Below are 25783 nucleotides of genomic sequence, written 5' to 3' on the forward strand. Positions count from 1 at the left end.
ATGGAAACAATTTATGTTAATAACGTCAATAGAAGTTGCTTTGATTGTGATGTTTGCAAAAAAATCTTTAAGTGTAAGTCACAATTACTTGTTCACAAAAGAATTCATACGGGAGAAAAGCCGTATAAATGTGAAAGTTGAGATAAAAGTTTTACTCAAAAAGGCAGTTTAACAAAACATATGTTGGTGCATAGTGGTATAAAAGACTTCCAATGTCAAATTTGTAGTAAAAATTTTGGTCTAAAGGGTAATTTAGTGAAACATATGTTGGTACATAGTGGTATCACAGACTTCCAATGTAAAATTTGTAGTAAAACTTTTACTCAAAAAGGTAATTTAACAAAACACATGTTGGTACATAGTAGTAAGAAAAATTTTCAGTGTTATGTTTGTTTGAAAGAATTTGCACATAAGCATGTATTAAAACAACACATGGTTACTCATACTAAAGAAAAAGCATTCAAATGTGATTTGTGTGACAAAAATTTTAAACGAAGAAGTAGTGTAAAGTCACACATGTTAGTTCATACTGGAATAAAAGGTTTTCAATGTGATACTTGTGAGAAAAAGTTTACTCGAAAATATATTTTGACACAACATATGTTAACTCATAAAAAAGTTAAAAATTACGAATGTGATATTTGCAAGAAAAAATTTTCACATAAAAGTAGCTTAGTAACACACTTCAGAACTCATTTAGGAGAAAAGCCTTATGGTTTTGCAGAATGTGGAAAATGGTTTACTAAAGCTTCTGGTCGAAATAGGCATATCAGTACATGCCATATGGAACTAAGTAAAGAGCAACAATCAGAACTGAAGTGTAAAATACAAAGAACTATTGTTCATGACTATCTTAAAACGATATCTGAATTCAATTCTAAATATCTTTAGTGTTAGCGGTATGAGTATTATTCAAAATATAACATTACAAAACATTAAACATTTGTTAAATAGTGTATAAATGAAAATAAAAAATATATATATACTAAATTGCAATGATTTATTTTGTGTATAGTTTTATATTTTGATATCTAAAGTTGCATACTCTAAAAATAATCTTTAAAATCTATAAAAAAATTTAATTTCTATAATTGTTGTTTACTTTATAATAAATTTCAAAGGATGTGTAAGGTCTAGAGATAGTAATTATAATTTTTAAAAAATACTTTGCTTTTATTTTATTTCTTTCGTTACTTTACTTTGTACAATTTATAAAATTTTTATAAAAAATTTTGTTTATTTCTGTTAGAAATGAAAATAAATCAGGTGATTTTAAAACATCAGTTACGAATTATATTGAAAGAACAGTTTTTTACTTGTATCGTAATTTATCAAGCTATCATAACTGAATAATTAAAAATAAGTTTATATTTATTATTATACCTTAATGGTATTTAAACACTATTTCTGAATTAAATAATTTTTTTTTAATTATTTTGTTTTATAATGTTCGTTAAGTTATTAGAAAATATAAATAAAAATATACAATCAGATAAGAAGTTCAGTTTAGTTTTCGTGTTAATTAAATAAAAAAATATTTCTTGAATACTAGTTACGAATTTAACTTGAAGAATAACGATTAAATATTTTGTTAGGTTGTTCAATTAAGAAAAACTATAATAATTTATTAAATCGTTAAAAAAAGAGAATCTATGTATTTTTAAACTTTTTTGTTAAATTTTCAAATTCGAAAAGTCTATTAAAATGAATTATTATCCTTTATACTAAATAAAAATAATAGTTAAAGTATATTTGTTGTTTTTAGGCAATTACAAACAAAAACTCCAACTTTATTTTTTTGGATAAAAATCCTTTTCACAATAATCACATATTTAATCAGGCGTTTTAAAATGGTGTAGCACTACTTTTTGTAATACTATCAAAATAAAATTTTTTGATGTAAGTATCACTATAATACTTGCTTTTTACTATGCTGTTATGTTAGATTGAATAAATTTATTTTCCTACTAATATTTTAATGCGAAAAGTATTATATTTGTTACAAAAAACATTTAATTTTTTTTAAATTTGACATATTTTAAAGCTTATCTCTTTGATCAGTTATTTTGCACAACACTTAAGTTGATTTATTTGAAATATTCTAAACAAATCATTTTACGAGTTTTATAGTAAAAATGTTTAAAAACAATTTTAAAGTTGATAAAAATATTTTTATAATTCTTTTACAATTTTATAGTTATGAGGTTTAAGATTAAACATAATTTATTTAAAACATTTCTATCTTAAACAATAAATGTATTTCCTTAAATATGCTGACGTTGTAGAACAACCTTTTAATTATTATAAAAGTTTTTTAAAGATAATGACCAAGTGTTTAATGTGGTAGCTTTTAATTTCTAGAAATAAAAATTTACTTATAGCGGACAAAAATCTTATTTAAACTAATTTTTTTAAATCTGCAAAAAAGGTGAAATAAACCAAATTTCGTTGTTCAAAAAATATTTAACTCAGGAAAAGTCATTCATAAGTGCTCTTATTGGGAAGAAAATGTGAAATAAAAAATTTTAAGCTTCTATGTTATAGCAACTAAATGTAAGTAAAAAATTATAAAGATTATTCAATATATTGCTTACAGTTTTTTTCTTACATTGTAAAGTTTTACAAAGTCTTTAGAGAAATGAAAAGTTTTTAGCCTGTTTAGAGTATAAGTAAACACTTTTAGTCGAATAATTTAAAATCTAATAACTTGTATATAAGCATAACTTTACGTTTTTAATATTTACATGTCCAAAGCTTTATAATAAAATACGTCTTAGTTTATTAGAGTGTAGTATAATTATAACATTAAAAACCTAATTTACTAATCTTAATATTAGCTTTATGAATATTAGTGTCTAGTTGAATTTTCTTTATTATATTAAACAAAGTATTATTTCTTTCAGTGTAAGTTTTATTGAACAAATATCATCGAAAAATATATGCATGTTATTTAGTTTGTATTAGTTACTAATGTTTTATTTAATTCTTAAGAAAATCAAGTATATAAAAAACATAGTCAGTTATAAGGTAGTAGATTAGTAATACTTTGAGTATAAAATAATATTTCATATTTACTATTTAAAATAATTGTTTAAACTAACGTAGTCAATCGCTTGTGACTGTAATATAGTAAAATCACAAAGCTTCATTTTTTACGATTTACTTAAAATATGTAGCAGGTTAAAGAAAAATAAATAAATAAAGCAAACAGCTGGTAAATATTTTTCAACAATTAGTGCTATCATTAAAACAATACGTTCTTTTATAACAAACTTTATTTTTTCTCATACTTTATTGTTTGAGTTGAATAAATTAACAAAACTCTAATTAGTTAAGTTATAGCTATGCATGGTCAAAATAAAAGTAAAAAAGAAGTACAAAACAAAAGTTTTATTTGTGATATTTTGAAATAAAAATTAATGAGAAAATCCAGTTAGTCAAAATTTATATTGAAAACAACAAATTTTTTTCTGAAGATAACAACTGATTAGAAAAACTAGTCGTATTTAGAAAAAACTTGGATTTTGGTTTTGTTTAGTTTTTAAAAAAGGATAAATATGTACATTGCATGCTCATTTTAAATATTAGATACGGGTAATTTAGGAAAAAAAGTGTATTTCCTTCTTTATTGTTTTATGCAAATAAACTAAATCTTTAACCATGAAAAAGTAAGCTGAAAACAACAAAGCTCTTTACAAAAGTTTAACAACAGATCAGGAACACCAGAAATATTTAAACTTTTTTAATTGAAATTAACTACCTCTGGTTTATGATAATTTTTTTAAAAGGGGTTAAATGTGTATATTGTATTGTTTACATATTTTAAGTTTGAGATGTAATTTCAACTCAATTTAATTTTGTTAATCAGATATAAAAATAGTGTATATTGACCTTTGTATAAAGTATGATGACCAAATAGTTAAGTAAACACCTAATTAGGTGTGATAGTATGAAAATAAAGTAATACTTCTCAAGGCTGTGAAGATTATATACTTCTTATAAAATTCTAGATTGTATTGGTAACTACATCAAGTTTATTGTCAGAGATACTTTTTCAATTAGTTAGCTTACGACTTTATAATATTCATAATCGTTTGTTTGATAAATGTTAATGAAAGGTAAAGATTTTCATTAAATCATAACATAATAAATTATGTTTTTTTTGAAAATCTGTTATGAAATCAACAAAAAAGTTTTGAATTGTTTAATGCTGACTATGCCTAACTATTTTATTTATTTATTTTATTTAACTTTTTAAGTTTTATTTACATCTTTACTTTTATGCTAGGTTAAATAAAAGTACTATCATACTCATTTTTCAATGCGAAAAACCTTATATTTGAAAATAAAGCCATTTAAATATTTTAGAATTTACACGTCTCAAAGTAAATCTTTTTAATTAGATTTTTGGCTTCAATCGCTTCAATCAAAACATATTTTTGTGAGTTTTATAATAAATAAAAAAAAATAATGTTGAAAAATGTATCTTAATTATTGTCATTTTTTTAAGTTTTGATATTTAAGATCATCAATAATTTCTTTATCAATATTTTATCATTAAAAATAAATGTTTTTCTTTGAAAATAATGAATTTTTAAACCAACTTTTCAATATATATTACAATTTTTTTTTAAATGTAGTGACTAAGTGTTTTGTTTGATAGCTAGTTATCGACAAGCTTCTACTGAGCGTTTTAACTTTTTAACTGTTATTGAAATGATTGTTGTACTTTTTGTAAATATTTTTAATCCTATATTTCACGCTATTGTCTGGTCAACTTTATTTAAGCTTTACCCTTTTTTTCAAATTGCATCTTTAAGTAACGGGTCATACTTACCGAATAATCCCTACGCGGAAAATATTCTACGAAAAAATTAGTATAAGTTGGAACTAACAAAATAAAAAAAACACATTATTGATACAATAAATCTTAAATTCGCGTCTTCTAACCTGTTTATTTTAAGATAAAATTTAAAACCACAGTTTCTTGTTTGATATTTTTTAAAAATCACATTGTAGAACTTTTGCTTGATAAGCTATATTTTGTTAGTGGAAAAAAATTGCCAGATGTTTTAATTACAACAAAATGTTTAAGTTATGTTTTTAACAGTTAATAGATAGTAAAAAGTTTAACTTTTTAAAATATTTAAGATAAATAATTTTTAGTTTGTAGAAAAGTGACTTGATTACTTTACTTTTATTAAAAAACTGTTCAAAAAATGCATTTACTTTTACTTATAATAAACAAGTTGATTTTGATCGGGTTGATTTTGAACGGGTTAATTTTGATTGGGTGGATTATGATCGGATGAATTTTGACTCGGGAAAATTTTGATCGGGTAGATTTTGACTCGGGTTGATTTTAATCGGTTGGATTTTGACTAGGGTTTATTTTGATCGGATGGATTTTGCCTCGGGTTGATTTTGATCGGGTGGATTTTGATTGCGGATGGATTTTGATTGCGGATGGATTTTGAATGCGGATGGATTTTGATTGCGGATGGATTTTGAACCTGTCCTGTTTTAAGTATAAGACAAGTTAAAAAAACTTTAAAAAAAATTAATGGTAATACTTAATATTTACTTGTCAAGTAAAACAAAAATAAAACTTTAAAAATGATTTTATTAGTATGGAAGACCACTGCAAATTTAGTTTTCTCAACATAATTTGTGGCTTTTGTAGACTACAATTACATAAACCATACAAATTCAATTCTCTCAGTTGACCGCGTTGCCCAATGGATAAGGTGTCAGATGTGCGATCCGAAGATTCCGCGTTCGGATCCCTGGCGCGGTCGTTTTTTATTTTATGTAGACTTTACTTATATAAACACTACAAATTCAATTCTCTCAGATAACTGAGTGGCCTAATTGAGAAGGCGTCTTACATCTAATCAGAAGACTCCGGGGTAGTGTCCTGACGTGATCAGTTTTCTAAGTTATGTAAATAGCATGTCTACTTTTGTAAACATTATGGCTACCTAGATTTGAGTTGTTATTTGTCTACCTATGACAAATAAATGCATAATTATGTAATTGTAAAATGAGCTCGATTTAGGAAGACATTATTAATGACCTGTTGTTAGAAAACCTAGTTAACAATTTTAGGTTTACAAAGCTGCAGTCAATCTATTTTAAAATAAAAACTGCTCGCGTGTCACGTTTATTTAATAAATTATATCGTTATAAAACAGCTAATAAAAAATTATAAAATATAATAAAAAATATTTTATTGCTTCATTGTGAATAACTATTTTATTACAATAAAAACTTTTTTTCAAGTGTAGTTTTGGTTGAAATTTACTTTAAGGCTGAGTTTTAGATCTGGGCTGCAGTTTGCCAACTCTGAGTTAGATAAAAGGATTATAAAAGTTATAAAGTCTTAAACTTACCTCATATTTTATGTTTACGCAATACTTTAAATAAGTGTCTTTCTTCAGTAGGAATGCACAGTATTTTTGTTCAAGAATATAAGTATCTTTTAATATTACACTCTGAAATATTACATAACTGTCTGCTACATAAATGTCTAACCTTCATCAAATTTTTAAAAATGTTATATAGTTTGAAAACACTAGTAAAATTAAATCTAAAATTTTTATATGAAATCTAGTTCTTCAAATTCTAGTATAAAAAGTTAAATAAAAATACAAAGCTCTGTAACTATTTACAACGTAAAAAAGTTGCCTTTGTTTGTTAACTATAAGTGAATACCGAAATAATTTATACATAGGAAAAAACTTAAAACCAAGTACTAATAAAAATTAGTAAGTAACTTTTCTTGGCAATCGAAAATCATGTTCAATGATATAAAGACAAATTACTTTATCAAACAAACTCAATTCCAACAGTATAGCTAAAAGTTTAATCTAATTCTAAATAACGTTGAAAACATACTTTTTACAACTTGTTTATAAATTGTAAAAAAAATAGTTTATTAATGCTATTAAAGTAAAAACAAATGTTTTTATCTAAGACTTTCAAAGTTTGAAATAAAACCTTTTTAGTTGTGTAGTTATTCAAAAATAATAATTTTTAACACATTTTATTAGTTGATTTCAAATGAAAAGTTTTCATTTTTTAATTGTGAGACTTAAGTAGTTGTAGAATTTATATTAAGTTATTTAAAAAAAATTTATAACCTTTGCCATTTTAAATTTTTCAATAATTTTTTTAAAGAAATATGAAGTAATATTTTTTGATATTAAATATTAAACATTTAGATTTTACTTTTTCATAAAACAGTTCTAAATAATAATATGTTTAAAACCATAGTTTATGAAACCATAAATATGTAGCAACTTTACTTTAACACATTTTGATTGATTGAACATATTAATGTTTCTAACGCTACTGACTTAATTATGTTGGTACAACAAACTCTAATTTTAGCACAAACTAACACAGAGACTACCATGAATTAAATATAGATGTCTATTTTGTCATCAATATTTATTGAAGTCAAGTTCGTTTTTGCAGACTTTAACTTGCAAAAGGATTACCTCGATTACTTAATGCTACTACAGTACATTTCCTTGCATTAAAATATGACCTCAATAATGAGTTTGTCTAAAACTTTTTACTTATACTTAAAATTGATAAAATAAAATTTAGATATAGAGAACATTTGCTTGTACAAATTTATATAATAATTACATTTTAGATATAGTAAAACTAGAAAGGTTCTATCAAAGCATCAAAAAATTACTTTTATTGTAAAATAATCTAAATACTGGGAAATTAACGCTATTTTTTTTTATTTCAACTTACTCTAGAACTTGTTTTTTTTATTTACTAATTATTATTCCTGCATTTTTTATTTGCAAAGAAAAACTCAAGTAAAAGTTTTCATTAAAACCTATTTGAATTTAAAATTCGTAAATGCAACACGAACTAAATAACAATAATATGATTTTAACATCTAAGTTACACTAATCTAAAAAGTAAATGATTAGATAGTTTTATTTTATGTCAGTTTTGACTAGTGATAAGTACTTTAAGTTAATATGATAAATTAATTAAGCGTAGTTAGATGTTTATTATTATTGTAATAAGTAATTTATTTTTAATATTTCACTGTTTAAATTTAAATTTCAAGTGCACATTGCGAATCAATGTTGTTTTAATAATTCTTTGTAATTAAAATAAAATGTATGTCATAAGTTTAACAGTGCGTGATTTAAAATATATATAGTGAAAGAATTTTGAAACAATTCTATGTGAATTTTAAAACAAATGACCTAAACTACTGCTAAGAACATCAATCATAAAAATGTATGATAAGCACATTTTACTTTATAGTTGTTTTATTTTTTTATACGTGTTAAAAGCATAGTTATGTTTTTTAATTCTTAAATAAAATGAAAGTATAAGCTTTATTTTGAAAAACTTTATTAAGTAACTAACAAATACTTTTTACTTAGTAGTCACAAGATATTTTTAATTATAAGACTTACCTTTTTTAAACTAAACATATTATTGTTACAACTATTTAGTTGAAGAGAAATTTTGTAAGCTTTTAGCTAAATTTATATTACAATTCTTTTCTGCTTTCGCAATAATCACAAGTAAATAAAGATATAGGTATTAAAAACGTTCATTTCAAAATAACTAATTTTTGAAAATGAAAGTAAGTATACTTTTATAATAAAATTATTAATAGAATTCTAATAACTAAGTTACATAATTGTAAAAAATAATGATTACATAGTTTTTCTACTAAAAATGAGTAGTATTTTTGTTATGCTTAAGTGAAGTGAAAAAAGAAATCATATTGCATTTATTAAATAAAATAACAATAACATGAGGATATGTCTTTTATAATAAAATATAGTTTCATGGAATAGTTTAGTGTGTTGAGATAAAGTTTCTAGTAATTTATTATACCAATTTTTAAAAGTTAATGATTGTTTTTGAATAAACTAAGAAACATTTTTATATAACTGTTATATTTTTGCAAATTAAAAATCAAGAATTTTTTAAACTAATAGAATTTAATAGGCTAATAATCATCATAAAATTTTTATAAACAATGAACAATAAAAAGACAATAATAAAATCTGGTTTATTAAAAACCTATTGTAGATTAATCATTTGTATATATTTTTTATGCTATTTAAAATTGGATAAGAAACTTGATAAACATCTTGTTATATTGCTTTATATTTAATTTTCACATTAAGTAGCTTTTTTCTAACAATTTTAACGATGGATAAACATGGACCTAAAAGTGTTATTCTAAATGCTAAAAGTATTAGTTGTGATGTTTGTGAGAAAAATTTAAAATATAAATCTAGTTTGGTCAGACACAAAAGAGTTCATTCAGGAGAAAAACCATACAATTGTGATGTTTGTGATAAAAATTATACAACTAAATATATTTTGGTTGTTCACAAAAGAGTTCATACAGGTGAAAAGCCATTCAAATGTGATAGTTGTGACAAGATTTTTGCTAGAAAAGTAAACTTATCAAAGCACATGCTGGTACATAGTGGTAAGAAAGAATTCAGTGTTTTGTTTGTTTAAAAGAATTCGCGCGTAAAGATGCATTGAATCGACACATGGTTACTCATACTAAAGAAAAAGCATTTAAATGTAAAATTTGTGACAAAAGTTTTACTTTTAAAAGTAGTGTGGATAGACACATGCTAGTTCACACTGGAATAAAAGAATATCAGAGTGAAGTTTGTGAGAAGAATTTTTCTCAGAAATGTGTATTAAACCGTCATATGTTGACCCATACTAAAGTCAAAGCTTATGAATGTGATATTTGTAGAAAGAACTTTATTCAGAAAGGTCAATTAGTAACTCATTTCAGAATTCACTTAGGAGAGAAGCCTTATGGTTGTGCAGAATGTGGAAAATGGTTCACTGATTGTTCAAATCGAAATCAGCATATAAGAACTTATCATAAAGAACTAAGTAAAGAAAAACAATCAGAACTGAAGTGTAAAATACAAAGAAGTATTGTTTTTGAATACCTTAATAGAATATCTGACTACAATTCTAAATAGCTTTTTATTGATGGTGGTTCGTTATTTAACTAAAAAAGATTTGTGAAAATGTATCAATAACTCGTTTAACATAACTTTTTCTATTAAAATTCTCTTCTTTTGAAGCAATACTAAAATAAGTTTTTTTTTTTAAGTGTGTTATGAAAGTAGTTGATGATTAGAGATTATAACCAATGTTGCAGTTATACTATAAGCGATGATGTTTTGATTTTCTTAATTGCTTTATATTGTTTTGGTCTGAAGGTTTTTTAATTTATAAAAGTACGATACTTCTGTATATATTTTTAGTTTTATAACTAAAAGGAAAATATATTCAATACATTGTGTATAAAGATTTTTATATTAATTCAATTTTAATGTGTTTGTTAATTAAATGAGCCAAATTTAACTAAATATTTTAAATTTAATTTTTTTTGTAATAAACTATAATGATTATTTGCAATCAATTTATCTTTTTTTTTTTTAATTTTAATAAAATTAAGAATGAATTATTTAATGCTTTACGCTAATTCTTTGAAAAATAAGCCAGTCAGAGACAGCAAGTCTTCTAAAGATTGTTTTTTTTTGATCCCTTATCCTTAACCCACCTTAATCAAACAAATTAAATAATTTTTTTTCTGAGTCCGCAAAATTCAGTCAGACTGACCTTTAAGAATACTAGCAAATTGAAACTAATTGAAATTTAACAATAACATAAAATCGTTTTTAAATCACTTACACTTTATATTCAACCTTATGTTAATTCTAATATATAGCAGAAGTTTGTAACTTGTAATTGTTATCTTTTTGGGAAATTAAACTATATTGACAGTTGTAATTACTTAAAAACTCCTTCGTCATAATCAACAAATCCAATTAAAAAAATATTACCAAATTTAACAATAAAGTTTTAAGATTACAATCTTATACTTTATTGAATGACAAAAAAACACGTTCAAAATTATGAAGTCCTAGGACCTAGTGCACGAAGAACTTCTAGGTTCTCAAGTGCACACCACTTTGATATCTTTCAACGTTTTGCCTAGGAATGGGTCTGATTTTGTGTTAAAAAACAAACAGAAAGTAACAATTTAAGAATTGAGTAATAAGATTTTAGCACTATTATACAATCAAGACAGATTATAAATAAATAAATATATAATTTTATGAATTTTTTGTAATAGCTTTGAAAAAGTCATTTGATTATCAAAATTAAGTATCTGTACTGAATATAATTTATTTCATATAATAAAAATCTTTTTCAATGGCAAGATTATACAAGTTAATTTATTTTAACAACCTGATTTTGTTAGAATTTTTAAATTAATAAGTTTTAATATTGAACTAAGAAAAAACTCTCGAAACGAAAGTTACAAAAATTATACATTTTAAATTTTGTATTTTTTGTTAATAAATCAATCTAAGAGCACACTTAAAAATATTTGTCGTAAAAAACCTTTGTTTTACTTGTTTTTTGTAAGTAAGTTGTTAAAACTCATTTAAAACAGATTTTTATTACATCAAAAATAAGTTTAACGCTGCGAGATATCGTTCATACCTAAATAAATAAAAAAATTATAATAAATAACTAAACTTAACAGAAAACTGTTAAAAATAATGGCAAAAGAAAACTTCATAATGGATTCAAAAATAACACGATATTACACATAGATTATTTGTGCTATACGCTGAAAAAACTTTTTAACAAAGATTTTAAAAGTTGCCCTATTCTCTAGTAAACTACTCTCAACTACAATAAAACATCTTTTCTTCAAAGTAATCTAGCAATATTGAACTATTCACTTTGTTTTTTAATAATAGTTTTCTAAAAGTTTTTATTTGAAACTTAAACATTGATCTTAATACTTATTAACTCGGATTAGGAAATGTTATTTTTTATATTCAACTAAGATAGTGTTACCTTTTTTTGATAATGAAACTTTATGCTAGAATAATTCTAAAGAACTTTTTTAGACGATTTTATGATTCAGCTTAATTGCGGGATTAGATAAGCTAGCACTTAAAGTAGTTCCAAAAAACTTAAAAAAAAATTAAATTGTTTATATTTTATAAGTATGCCAATATTTTTACTTATTTTATTTAAATATTTACTTTATTTTAACCATCGAAAATTTCCAAACTGGTTTTAGTTCAACACTTTTTATACATTAAATTTATATTATGATGCTATAAAAACTAAAAGTTATATTTTAATTTATTGCTTATAATAAACTAATTATCAAATCAAAAAATTATTAGTTATGAAAACTATGCTTATTTAACAAAATGTATATAGTTAAACACAAAATCAATAAATATCGTAATGAAAATATTATCGTAAACATCACAAGGTACACTTTTAACAACCATGTTACTTTTTTTTTCACCAGAATCACCCATAGTTTGAACTTAAGTGTTAAAAGTTATGTTCAATAGTGGAAGATTGAAGTACTAAATTTCTATTATTAAATAATTAATTGTTTAATTAAAACTTTAAAATCAATAAAAACTGTTTTATAAAAAAAAATACTCGATTTGTAATTTTTCATCTAAGTTTGTTAAACTTAATAAATTGAAGCTAAAAAAGGTCCATTTTATTTTAAGATAGTACTTAATTAACGTATCATCTATTTCTGAAATAACAAATTATTTTTAAATAAATTAAGGTTGATTTGTTGTAATATCTATTTCATATTACTTTTTAGATTACCTGTTGACTAAAAAGTACATGGCTAATTCAAAATCAATTATAAAATGTGTAACTTAAAACAAGCAATAATATATAAAAATAAGTTGTATACATTTAATTTTACTTCAGATGCATTTGTATTAATAAAGTATACATTTCTGAGCGTTATCTTATTTTTAAATACCAAACTTCTAATTGCAAAAAAGCACAAAAAATTATCAAATTACTTAAATAATTAGTCCTTATATAACAAGTGAAAGCTTATTAAAAAATTTTAAAACTAATGGGAGTAAACAACTATTTCACCCAAAAATGTTATATTTTTCATCTAAATTAGTAAATGTAGTCTTGCTGCTTTTCTTAACAAGTTTTTGTTTAAGAAAAATTCTCTTTAGAGAATTTATTTGTTGTCTTTATTTTCAAAACTACAAGGACTTATAAACTTGCTTCGTGGATTAAGAAAACAAACTTATAAGTTTAAAAAATATATTCAAAATGAAATTACAACAAAACTCGTATTAAATTTAAATATCTCTGTATCTAGGATAATTTTAAACAAGAAGTATATTTACTGGCATGAACGTTTTATTAAACTACTCAATAAATTAGTATTGAAAACTTTTATATTTCATCTTTTAAAACACTTATAACTATTATAACAAATACGAATATTTTTTGTTCGAATATTATTTAAAATCTACAAATAATTATTTGGCCTAATGTAAAAGCAAAGCAGTAGATTAAAACTGATAGGAAATAAGGTTTAAGCAAAATAAAGAATTGTACCAAACTTAATTAGTTATAAACAGTCTAACCACTACTCCAACAAAAATTTATTTGTTGATTTTAAACCAAAGACGTTTTTAAAGATAAGACATTATATTAAGTTTAATTTAAAATTCCTAATTGTAATAGTTTCTTTAATCAACATTAGGTCATCAACTTAAGAACTTATAACACTTTGAAATAGAATTATTAATAATATAAACATAAGTATTAAGATCAATTCCAAAAGTATTATTATTTTAAATTATTACATAGTATTTATAATCGCTCAGATCAACATTATAATTTGTTATTATAGAAAAGCATATTAAATTTACATGTTCAAAGCGAATAAAAATTTAAAATACTTACTTTAGTTTAATATCCGATATATTGCATATCAGTTTTATAGTTTACGTTATTTTAATTGTAAAAAAAAATCGAGTTTGAAGTATGAACATATTAAACCAGGTTTCTTACAATTTAAATAAATTAGTTAGTTTTTAAATTACTAAGCAAGAGTGTTATAAATCGGTGTGAAATGATAAATTATTTTGTTAAAATGTTTACAATTCAAAATAATTTAAGTGCTAACAATAGATCACCTTAGAATTGTATACAGATATTGTCTTAAGGTAGTCATGAACAATACTTCTTTGTATTTCACACTTGTTCTTCTTTAATTAGTACCTCATGACAAGTTCGTAAATGCCTATTTCGAGAAGAGTGAACAGTAAACCATTTTCCACATTCTGCACAACCATAAAGTTTTTCTCCTAAGTGAATTCTAAAATGTGTGACTAAATCCCCTTTCTGAGTAAACTTCTTTTTACATATATCACATTCTTGATCTTTTACTTTTGTATGAGTCAATATGTGTCGTTTTAAATGATATATTTAGAAAACTTCTGATCACAAACTTTACAATAGATGTTCCTTCATAAGAAATACAATACAAAAATACTTATTGTACAATATTACACATAAGCAGTTTTTATGGTTTATGTATATTTAAAATAAGATTCACTTATACAAGTTTATAAACAAAGATATAAGAATTCAACATTTTACATTTTCTTAGATTTTGAAGATTATTTTTCAAAACTCATGTAGCTCCATCATAAAATTTATGAACAAAAATAAGAGCTTATAATTTAGTGAAAACTATAAACAGTAACTATCAAAATTTTACATAAATAATTTTAAAGTCTACCAAAAAACTTAAGTTTATAACAAACTGCTAACAATAATTATTACTTGTATTCATATATTGCTTTAAACAGTTTATTTGAGTTTAATATACGATATAGTACAATTAAATTCGAAAGCTTTTGTACCTTTATTTATAAAAATCACTTAAAAGTTAGAATATAATAATACTATGTTTATATAGATTTTTAAACAGATTTAAAAAAATCAAATTAACTCAATGTAAATAAAGAAATAAAGTTAGTGTTATACGTCAGTGTAAAATTATATGCTGTGTTTTCGAATTGGTTAGATAAACTTAGTTTCAAAACAACTCAAGTTCTAACAATAGCTATTTTAAGAATTGTTTTCAGATAATGTCTTAAGATAGTCATGAACAATGGTTCTTTGTATTTTACACTTCAGTTCTAGTTCTTGAATAACACTTAGTTCCTTATGAAATGTACGTATATGCGTATTTCGAGTCGAACTTTGAGTAAACCATTTTCCACATTCTGCACAACCGTAAGGTTTTTCTCCGAAGTGAATTCTAAAGTGATCGATTAAACTACATTCCATTGAAAACTTCTTCATGCAAATATCACATTCATAACATTTTACTTTAGTGTGAGTCAACATGTGGAGTTTTAAACTGCCTTTTTGAGAAAACTTCCTTTCCTAAACTTCACACTGAAATTCTTTTCTACCCGTATAAACTAACATATGTGTCTTTACATGCTATTTTCGTGTAAAGCTTTTGTCACAAACTTCACAAGTGAAGTTCTTTCCTTTAGTGTCAGTAACCATGTGCCGTTTCAATCTATGTTTATGAGCAAATTATTTTAAACAAACTATACATTGAAACTCTTTTTTACCACTATGTACCAGCATATGATTTGTTAAGATACCTTTAGTGATAAATCTTTTATCACAAACATCACATTTGTACAGTTTTTCTCCTGTGTGTATTCTTTTGTGAAGTTTCAGGTAAAATTTAGTTAGGAATGTCTTTTGCAACATCACAAGAATCTTTGCAAATATGTGTTGTATGAGTAGATGATCGAGAGGTCTTTTTGTACACCAAATACTTATAAAAAATATTAGCATGTTTGTTTAGTAGTCATTTAAAATACTTATTAAAAACCGTAAGCGTGTTAGTTTTAAAACTTATTTTTATAACCCTTTTTCTAACTTATCTATATATCTGATTTGTGTTAAATGATTATCTGAACTTTTGCTAACGTAGTTCAAATAAAAGATAAAATATAAACGAATAAATAAACTTGGTTGCAACTGGTTTTCAGAATTTTTTTCGAGGTATTTTAAATTTCTTCCCAGTTTTTGAAAGTATACGTTTTTAGGTCTAGCTGTAGTTAAAAATTAAGTCTTTCGTAAAAAACTGTGTTAATTGGCAAAACAACATTTAAAACATAATGTAAAACCGTTTTTTTTTATATCAAAATTTTTCAAGAACACAAAACAATTTGGGCTAAATGCTTAATTCTTTTTTAGTGTAAAATTTAAATTTTTTACCTAATATTTAAAATAGTTGTTAATTGTCTAAATTGTAGCTATCATGTGTTAATTTTTTTTTAAATAACTTTTAGCGAATTAAGCTATACTGTTTGTGTAACTATCAAAAAAAAAAAAATCACATTAACTTTTTTTTAAATATTAGGTAAAATAAATCATTATTAGAAAAATTCTCACTTAATCAAAATTTCAAAATTCAGTAATTATCGTTAGGTAAAGCAGTAAACTTTCTTAACTTAAGAATAAATACAAATAAGTAGAAATAGTAGAAGTAGTTGTAAAATTTATTACACTTATTGTAGCTAGATTGACTAAGAAATTATTTGAATATTATTCTCTTTAGTCTTAATTGGTGTTTTTGAATTTAATCATTTTATCTTTATTTGATTTAAAAATTAAACTAAACTTGTTATCAAAATTTGTTTTATTGTCAAATAAATATAAACTTTTATTAGTTAACGAACAATAAAATAATTAAGAAAAATAAAAAATTTTATAAACGTAATAATTACTGCCTCTAGAGTGTACATTCTTTTCAATATTATTTATAAAGTAAACAATGAATTAGGAAAGAAAACTTAAATAGATTTTAATTATTTTTTAGAATATGCAAATATGACATTAAACATATTCTATGTTACACAAAAATAAGTCATTACAGATAAGTATAAAGATTTTTTTATTACTTATTTATACATAATTTAATATGTGATACCATTATTCTTAGATTTCATTAAATAATAAACAAACCGCTAACACTAAAGATATTTAGAATTGTATTCGTCTATTGTTTTAAGATAGTCACGAACAACAATTCTTTGTTTTTTACACTTCAGTTTTAACTGTAGTTTTTTGTTTAGTTCCTTATGATGACCTTGTATATGTTTATTTCGACCAGAAGGTTGTGTAAACCATTTTCCTCATTCTGCACATCCATAAGGTTTTTCTGCTAAGTGAATTCTAAAGTGATTAACTAAATTTTCTTCAAGAGAAAACTTCTTTCGACATATATCACATTCATGAGCTTTTACTTTGGTGTGAGTCAGCAAATGACGATTCAAATTAAATTTTAGGGAAAATCTCTTCTCACAAATTTCACATTGAAAATCTTTTGTTCCAGTATGAACTAACATGTGTGTCTTTACACTACCTATACTTGTGAAACGTTTGTCACATACATCACATTTGAATGCTCTTTATTTAGTATGAGTAACCATGTGCTGTTTTAATGCATGTTTAAATGCAAATTCTTTCAAACAAACTATACATTGAAATTCTTTCTTTCCACTATGTATTAACATATGACAAGTCAAAGTAGACTTTTGAGTAAATCTTTTGCTACAAAGATCACACTTAAAGTCTTTCTTACCACTATGCACCAACATGTGCTTTGTTAAACTGCTTTTCCTAACAAAATCTTTATTTTCACATTCGTATGTCTTTTTTTCCGTATGAGCTTTTTGATGAATTGAATGAATTGATGAATTGAAATACGATTCGTTTTCTGATCGGTTGTTATCTTTAACAATAATTTCTGTTGTTTTAAATATAAATTGTGACTAACTAAATTTTCTTATAAATGTTTATTTCAAAATTTCACAAATATAACTTTTGTTTTGTACTTCTTTTTTACTTAAATTTTGACCATGCATCGCTATAACTTAACTAGTAAAAGTTTTGTTAATTTATTCAACTTAAACAATGAAATATGCGAAAAAATAAAGTTTGATATAAAAAACGTATTGTTTAATGATAGCACTAATTGTTGAAATATATTTATAAGCTATTTACTTTATTTATTTATTTTTCTTTAAGCTGGTACATATCTTAAGTCAATCGTAAAAAATAAAGCTTTTTGATTTTACTATAATATAGTCAAAAGCAATTGACTAGTTTAGTTTAAACAATTATTTTAAATAGTAAATATGTAATATTAGTTTATACTTAAAGTATTACTAAAATACTACCTTATAACTGACTGTGTTTTTTATATACTTGTTTTTATCAAGAAATAAACAAAACATTAGTAATTAATACAAAATGAATAATCTGCATTTTTATGTTTTATGATATTTGTTCAATGAAACTTACAATAAAGGAAATAATACTTTCTTTAATATAATAATGAAAATACATTTAGACACTATTCTTATAAAGCTAATATTAAGGTTAGTAAATTAGGTTTTAAATATTACAAATATACTAAATACTAATTAACTAAGACGTGTTTTATAATAAAGCTTTAGACACGTAAATATTTAAATCGTAAAGTTATGCTTATTTACAAGTTTTTAGAGTTTAAATTATTCGACTAAAAATGTAAACTTATACTCTAAACAGGCTAAAAACTTTACTTTTTATTTCATTTTGAATTTGTAGGATTCTACAATGTAAGAATTAGTGCACTAATAAATAGCTTTTTCCTCAATTAAATAGTTTTTGAACAACGAAGTATGGTTTACTTCACCTTTTTTGTAGATTTTAAAAACATTAGTTTAAATATGGCTTTTGTCCGCTACTTTATAAATAAATTTTTATATTTTTAAAAATTAAATGCAACAACAAAAAATCGCTAATTAAATTGATAAACGCCTTTTTTATTTATTTTTATTAAATTTAAACTATCAATAATTAAAATATTCAATAAATACAAAACTTTAAAGAAAAAAAAACTTTATATACTTTTTTAAATACTTTTTTATCATTTTTAGAATTAATGGTATAAGGACTTTTTAAACACGCTTATTGATCTACCTAATCCGGCCGGATTCTAAAAAGTAAATCAAGTAGATGAAAAAAGATAACTACCAAAACTTTTTAAGTAAAGTAGTGGTTTACGCTTCGTATTATTTCAGTATTATTCAAATATATAAAAACCGTTTCTAAAAATACAATAGTTATAAATATTAGTCAGACGTTTAGTAATTAATACTTTGTTTCGAAATTTTTACAAAGTTTTTTATTTAATTTAGAATAAATTTTAATATTTTTTACACTAAGTTAAAAATAATTAACATTCTATATTTATGGAGTAAAAAACATTGAAGACAAAAATAATACATAACACTTTCATTAGACTTCAAAGTCTGTGTTAATTCGTGTTTTTCTATTTTACAATAAAGGTTTTTAAAAAGTATAGATATCTATAAATTAAAAATATTATAATTTTAATGGATTTTTTTTCAATAAACAAAACTAGCTTATTCAAAACAAATAAACAAAGCTTATGCTTCGTAGACTGATGCAAAACAGCGAATTGTGATTTGCAAAACTAAACTTTATAAGCTGTAATGCAAAGTTTATAAACCGCAAACAAACTGCTAACAATAATATGAGTGGTATTCAGATAGTCTCCTAAGATAGTCATGAACAATACTTCTTTGTATTTTGCACTTCAGTTCAAATTGTTGCTCTTTGCTTAGTTCCTTATGATAATTACGAATATGTCTAGTTCTAGCACAAGCTTGAGTAAACCATTTTCCACATTCTGCACAACCATATGGTTTTTCTCCCAAATGACTTCTAAAGTAACTTACTAAACCACTTTTCCAAGAAAACTTCTTTCTGCAAATATCATATTTATGAGCTTTTATTTTAGTGTGAGTCAACATATGTTGGTTTGATTCACTTTTTCGAGAAAATTTCTTCTGGCAAACTTCACATGATGTTTTTTACTCCAGTATGAACTAACATGTGTTTTTTTACATGAAACTTTCGAGCAAAACTTTTGTTACATATATAACATTTAAAAAGTTTATCTTTAGTGTGAGTAACCATGTGTTTCTTTAAGTTAGATTTCTCAGAAAAATACTTTCCACAAACATGACATTTGAAGTTTTTCTTACCATTATGTACCATCATGTGTCTTGTTAAACTGCATTTTTGAATAAAACTTTTATCACAAATTTCACATTTATATAGCTTTTCTCTCGTATGAATTCTTTTGTGAACATTTAAATAGGATTTACTATTGAAATTTTTCTTGCAGACATCACAAAAATTACTTATACGGATCGTATTACTTTATTTTGACAGAAAACATTTATAATTAAAGCAATCTAGCTAAAGTTTTGTTAATTAAATCAACTATAAAATTTTTCTAATGAAATTTTAAAATTTTTAATCATTTACTTTAATGATTTAGTTCTAAGCTAAACAAGCACTAAAAAACACTTAACAGAAAATATATTCGCAAATGTCATAAGTAGTTATAGAAAATTGTTAACTGTTTTTATATTATACGATAGTCACTGAATATATACCTCTTTTAAATTATACAAGTTAGAAGAAAAATATTTGCAAATATTTTAAAAGATTACATTTTGTTATTTATTATCTACACTAATTGTACTTAATTTTAGTGAAACTGATTAGAAAAAAATGTTAAACGGTTAAATAATAAAATTTAAACTCAGATAAAAAAAGTAATAATTATTTGTTTCTATATAACTTTTGTTAATTATTAAATTATTATATAAGAATTTTACAGAATAAAATTTTAAAAAAATCTAAATAAACAAATTTTAGATATAGTAAAATTTTAAATTAGAAAAATTCTTTAAAATATTAACACTGAGAATCTTTCTTTTTTGTATTAATCAACCTATATATCTTACATATCTTACTACTTTTTTTAGTGAAAGATTTGTTACTTACAACGCATCTAATTATTTTTCTATGGTGTAAATAATAATAGCTAATCTAGCTAATTTTTTTGTTAAATTAATTAACTCTCTTTTTTTTTAAAATTTAATCTTGTTATACTAAATATGTGATGCTTTGTAAGTAAGCTTAGTAAGATAACCTAGTAAGCTAAAGGGAGACATTTAAAAGAAAATCTATTTGCAAATGTCATAAGTAGTACTAGAAAATCAGTGTTTGTTTTTTAACTATACAAAAATCACTAAATGTTTCCTCTCCTAAGAGGAAAACTCTAAAACTCAATTAGGTTAAAAAAAGAATAAAAAAATCTACAAAAATTTTAAAATCAGACATTTTATATGCTTTACTAAGTCAACTATAAATAATTTTAATAGATTTGATAAAAAATGATAAATAATCATATTAATATATGTGATCCAAAGAAAATTACTTATTTGTTTCTATATAGCTTGTTGTTACTTTTAAAATTGTTTAATGAAATTAAAACAGACAAAAAAGTTTCAAGTCATCTTAATAAAAAAACTTTAGTTATAAAGACGTTTTCGATAAGACAATTCTTCAGAAATATAACATAAAGAGATTAACATCTCTTTGGTATGAATTAACCTATATATCTTTACACTACATTTTTCAGTGTAAAATTTGCCCCTTACATTTTATCTAAATATTTAAATTTTTGCTGCAAATTCTTTCAAGTAAACAAATTAATGCCTTTTTATATTTTTCAACTAAAGACATTTTCTTATTTTTGCTGAACTTTTGTTAGTGGAAGCTTTTTAAAAATGATAAAAAATTTATTTTTAAATATAATGTACTTTTTTACTAAGTTAAGGTAGTTTTTCAGATTTTAGTTTTAATTTCTATTCACTTAATGTTGATTTAAATTTATGTTAACTAAAACTTTTAGTAAGCTATTTTATACATACAGAAAACTACTAGGTCTTTGTAAATAATAAAATAGTTTGAAAATATACTTTTCTTTCGTCTGCATATACCACATTGAAAATAATTTTTACCAGTATGAATTAATATATAATTTTTAAATGTTGTTTACCTTTGTCAAATAGCTAACTTGTCAGCTAAAATGCAGTTAAATAATTTCTTAAGTTGATGATTAATAAACTATAAATATTTTGCGAAATAAATAACTTATAAAACAAACTACTGTTTCAATTTATTCAAATTCTAAATGATTTTATTTTATTTTATAAACTAATAGAAATATAAATACAATTTAAGGCTATTTCTAATACTAATTCTGTTTATTGATTGATAAAAAACGTGCTTAAAATTTTTTGTTCAATGTGTACGAAATAACTTTTCGGTTATCGAGTTGCACAACACTTGGTCATATTCTAGTCTTGTCCAGGACTAGTAACTGTTTTAATTAATATAAGACCATAAAAAATTGAAGCACTAACATACAAATGATTTTTCAAACCGTTTTTATCTATATATTTATTGTTTCATATACTTTATGATTAAGAGTATAGTATTAATATTAACAATTTATAAATAGTAAGGTAAATTGTATTTTTATAATTTCTTTCAATGTAAGTTAAGTTAAATTTTAAACCCTACATTAAGTTAAGCTATTTATTTAGTTTATTTCTATTTATTTACTGCAGAACTTACGATTGACATTCTGACTTTTACTTTTAAATAAATTTGAATTTAAAAGTACAATGTACATTTTTTTTTATTTGTTTTCCTTGAAAATTAAACATACTGAGAAAGATGTAAAAACTATTTAAACTATTTATCTAATTGTCCTTTATACTGCCATGTACGGTGCAAGTTTTTATTTAAATTATCCTTTTTTGAAAGAAAACAAACATTAAGTTTACATTAAAGTATGTTATGAAAAACTGTTTTGTCACAAATTTAGCAAGTACATTAATCTATATAACTTTTTAAGAATAACTTTAATTAAATAATCCCAAATTTTAAAATATTATTAAAATTTAATGGTTTATTAGACTATCTTTATTTATTATTGGTTAGTTTAGCAAAAAAATCACTGCTATCATGGATTAAAAAAACATAAACAACGATAATCATTAAATTAACAGCTTTTTGTTTTTATATAATTTTGATGTGACTTTTATGTATTATTAACTCATTGCGATATAAAAATGTGTTTTTAAGAAATTTAAAAAAAAAAAAACTACTTTTAGTTTCAATAAATATAAAGAAAGTTATAGTAAGTGTTATTTTTGTTTTATTGCATTAGTTTAACATTGTTATTTTGATAAGCTAATAATAAAGTTCTACTACGCTAAGAACTATTTATTGTTATTTAGAAATTTGATCATAGTAACTGCAGTTATTGTAAGATCAATATTGTTATTATTTACAATGTTATTTTTTTAACAAGATTATCTGTGGTATAGTATTGCTAATTTAATTATAAATAAATAGCTCTTTTTTCTAATTAGTAAACAGTGAAATTTAATAATTGTTTATACATATTTTTTTTTGTGATAGATAAATAGACTTAGTTTTAATTGAGTAGATAAAACCAATTTAATTATTAAGCCGGCACTTCAATATTTGATTTTGATAAAACATTACATCAATTTTTTTTTGTTTTTAACTACAATCGTTTACTAAGACAACATGAGCTTTCTACTTTATCATTTATAAGACTTCTAAGTAGACTAATTGTTAAGACAAATATTAGATAGTAAATCGATTCAAGAATTATTTTATTTTAAATTATTGCATAATATTTATAAACCCTCTGATCAATATTATAATTTTATGTTGTATAAAAACATATTTAATGAGCAAGTTCAAAATTAATTCAGAATTTAAATTGTTTATTACTGTTTGATAAACGATATATTACAATAAAATGTAAAAGCTTGCGTGCTTTTATTTATAAATGAATCGATAAAATGAATTTAAAATATGAAACTACTATGTTTATAAAGTTTATAATGCAGATATAAAAAATTTCAAATAATTTAATATTATATATAAAAACTAAGCTAGAAAGTCATACGTCAGTGTAAAATTCTAAATTAAGTTGTTCAAAATGTTTAGATAAACTTAATTTCAAATTTTTTAATTGCTAGGAATAGTTATTCTTTGAATTATATACAGTTATTGTCTTGAGGTAATCATGAACAATTGTTTTTTGTATTTTACACTTCAGTTTCGATTGTTGTTTTTTACTTAACTCCTTATGACAATTACGTATATGCTTACATCGATCAGAACTTTGAGTAAACCACTTTCCGCATTCCGCACAACCAAAAGGTTTTTATCCTAAATGAATTCTGAAGTGTGTTACTAAACTACTTTTAAGACTAAATGTTTTGTTGCAAATATCACATTCATGGTCTTTTACTTTAGTATGAGTCAACATGTGTCGTTTTAAATTACTTTTCTGAGAAAACTTCTGATCACAAACTTCACATTGAAATTCTTTTATACCAGTATGAACTAACATATGTGTCTTTATAGTGCCTTTTTGAGTAAAACGTTTGTCACAAATATCACATTTGAATGCTTTTTCTCTAGTGTGAGTAACTAAATGTTGTGTTAAATTAGATTTTTTAGCAAAATTTTTATGACAAACATAACATTGAAAGTCTTTTTTACCACTATGCACCAACATATGACATGTTAAGTAACCTTTGATGATAAATTTTTTGTCACAAATATCACATTTGTATGGTTTTTCTCCTGTATGTATTCTTTTGTGAAATTTCAGGTAGGATTTAGTTTTGAAAGTTTTCTTGCAAACATCACAAAATGCAACTATTTCACTTTTTTTTTGACCAGAATCACTCATAGTTTAAACTTATAGCTAAAAGTTGATTATGTATTAAAAAATGTGAAAAAAAACAGACACTGAAGTAGTTAAGTTTATTAAGAAAATAACTTATTGTTTTAATATATCTTTGAATCCATAAAAAAAAATTTTTAAATAACAGTTGCTTGATTTGAAAAATATCATCTAAATTTGTTAAACTTAACAAATTGAATCTGAAAACTGTGTTATTTATTAAAAGATAGTACTAAATGAACATTTCATCTTTTTTTAAATAACAACTTATTTTACAATGTATTAAAAATTGGTTTTGTTTTACTTTTTTATTACTTTTTAGATTACCTATTGACTAAAAATTATATGACTTCGTCAAAATAAATTTTAGAAAATAAAATAAACAATAATGTATGATAAAACTTGTGTACACTAAAATTTATTTCAGATGCAATTCATATTACTAAAATTTTAATTTCTATTTTTTTTTAAATTCTAAAATAAATGCAGAGAAACTATTAAATTTGTCAAACTTATTTCAAAACTTTAATTTTTACAAAATAAAACTGTTTTTAATAATTGTACTTTTGTTCATAAATATTTTTATCAGTTGGTGATCTTATATTTAATAATTTAACTAAAGTAAATATATTTTAAAACACTATGTCTTTTAAAATTAAAGTAAACAAAATTGATAAAATTATACTTTAATCTTGATAAAAATGTTGATTTTCAATTACTATTTTAATCTTTGCTTAAAAATTATGTGTATCTGACAGTAGTTGTAAATTGTAACTTATACAGTTTTTCTCAAGATGTTAGATATTAAATAAATTAGACAGAAAGCACTTCTTAATTGCTGACAATTTTTTATTATTATTAGTACAACTTTATTAAAAGTGCCAAATAGCTTAGAAGGCAAACATATCTCTTTTTTTTTTCTTCATTAAAAAAAAACCAAAGGTTAAACTTAATTACTTTGAGAGATTGTTGACATTTAGTCCATATATAAGTAAAATTTTAGATAAAAAGTTCAGATACTGCAAAAGAAAACACAAGCTAAATATATATTAATAAACAAAAAACCTTACACAAGATATAAAAAAATACTAGGAAAATAATTCAAAGAAAGCTCAACTATTTAAAAAACATTTATTATCATTTTAAGTTGAACCACTT

At 23.0% G+C, this 25783-nt stretch overlaps 1 protein-coding gene and 1 pseudogene across 1 annotated transcript; one reads left to right on the top strand and one right to left on the bottom strand.

Moving 5' to 3' along the window:
- On the top strand, positions 1-10013 carry LOC145839338 (uncharacterized; annotated as a pseudogene).
- A 1511-nt stretch (positions 10014-11524) lies between these two features.
- On the bottom strand, positions 11525-24631 carry LOC145839340 (uncharacterized). Its single transcript, XM_082946925.1, has 7 exons — positions 24128-24631; positions 19979-20148; positions 19544-19731; positions 17537-17701; positions 17099-17293; positions 15126-15290; positions 11525-11550 (listed from the first exon to the last, which is right to left on the bottom strand). Exons 1-7 carry the CDS (start codon positions 24629-24631, stop codon positions 11525-11527), a joined length of 1413 nt encoding a protein of 470 aa, XP_082803051.1.
- Positions 24632-25783: the final 1152 nt, after the last annotated feature.

The sequence above is a fragment of the Thalia democratica genome, chromosome 6 (assembly GCF_965202585.1).
Source record: "Thalia democratica chromosome 6, ktThaDemo2.hap1.1, whole genome shotgun sequence".
In the NCBI taxonomy this organism is placed as follows: Eukaryota; Metazoa; Chordata; class Thaliacea; order Salpida; family Salpidae; genus Thalia; species Thalia democratica.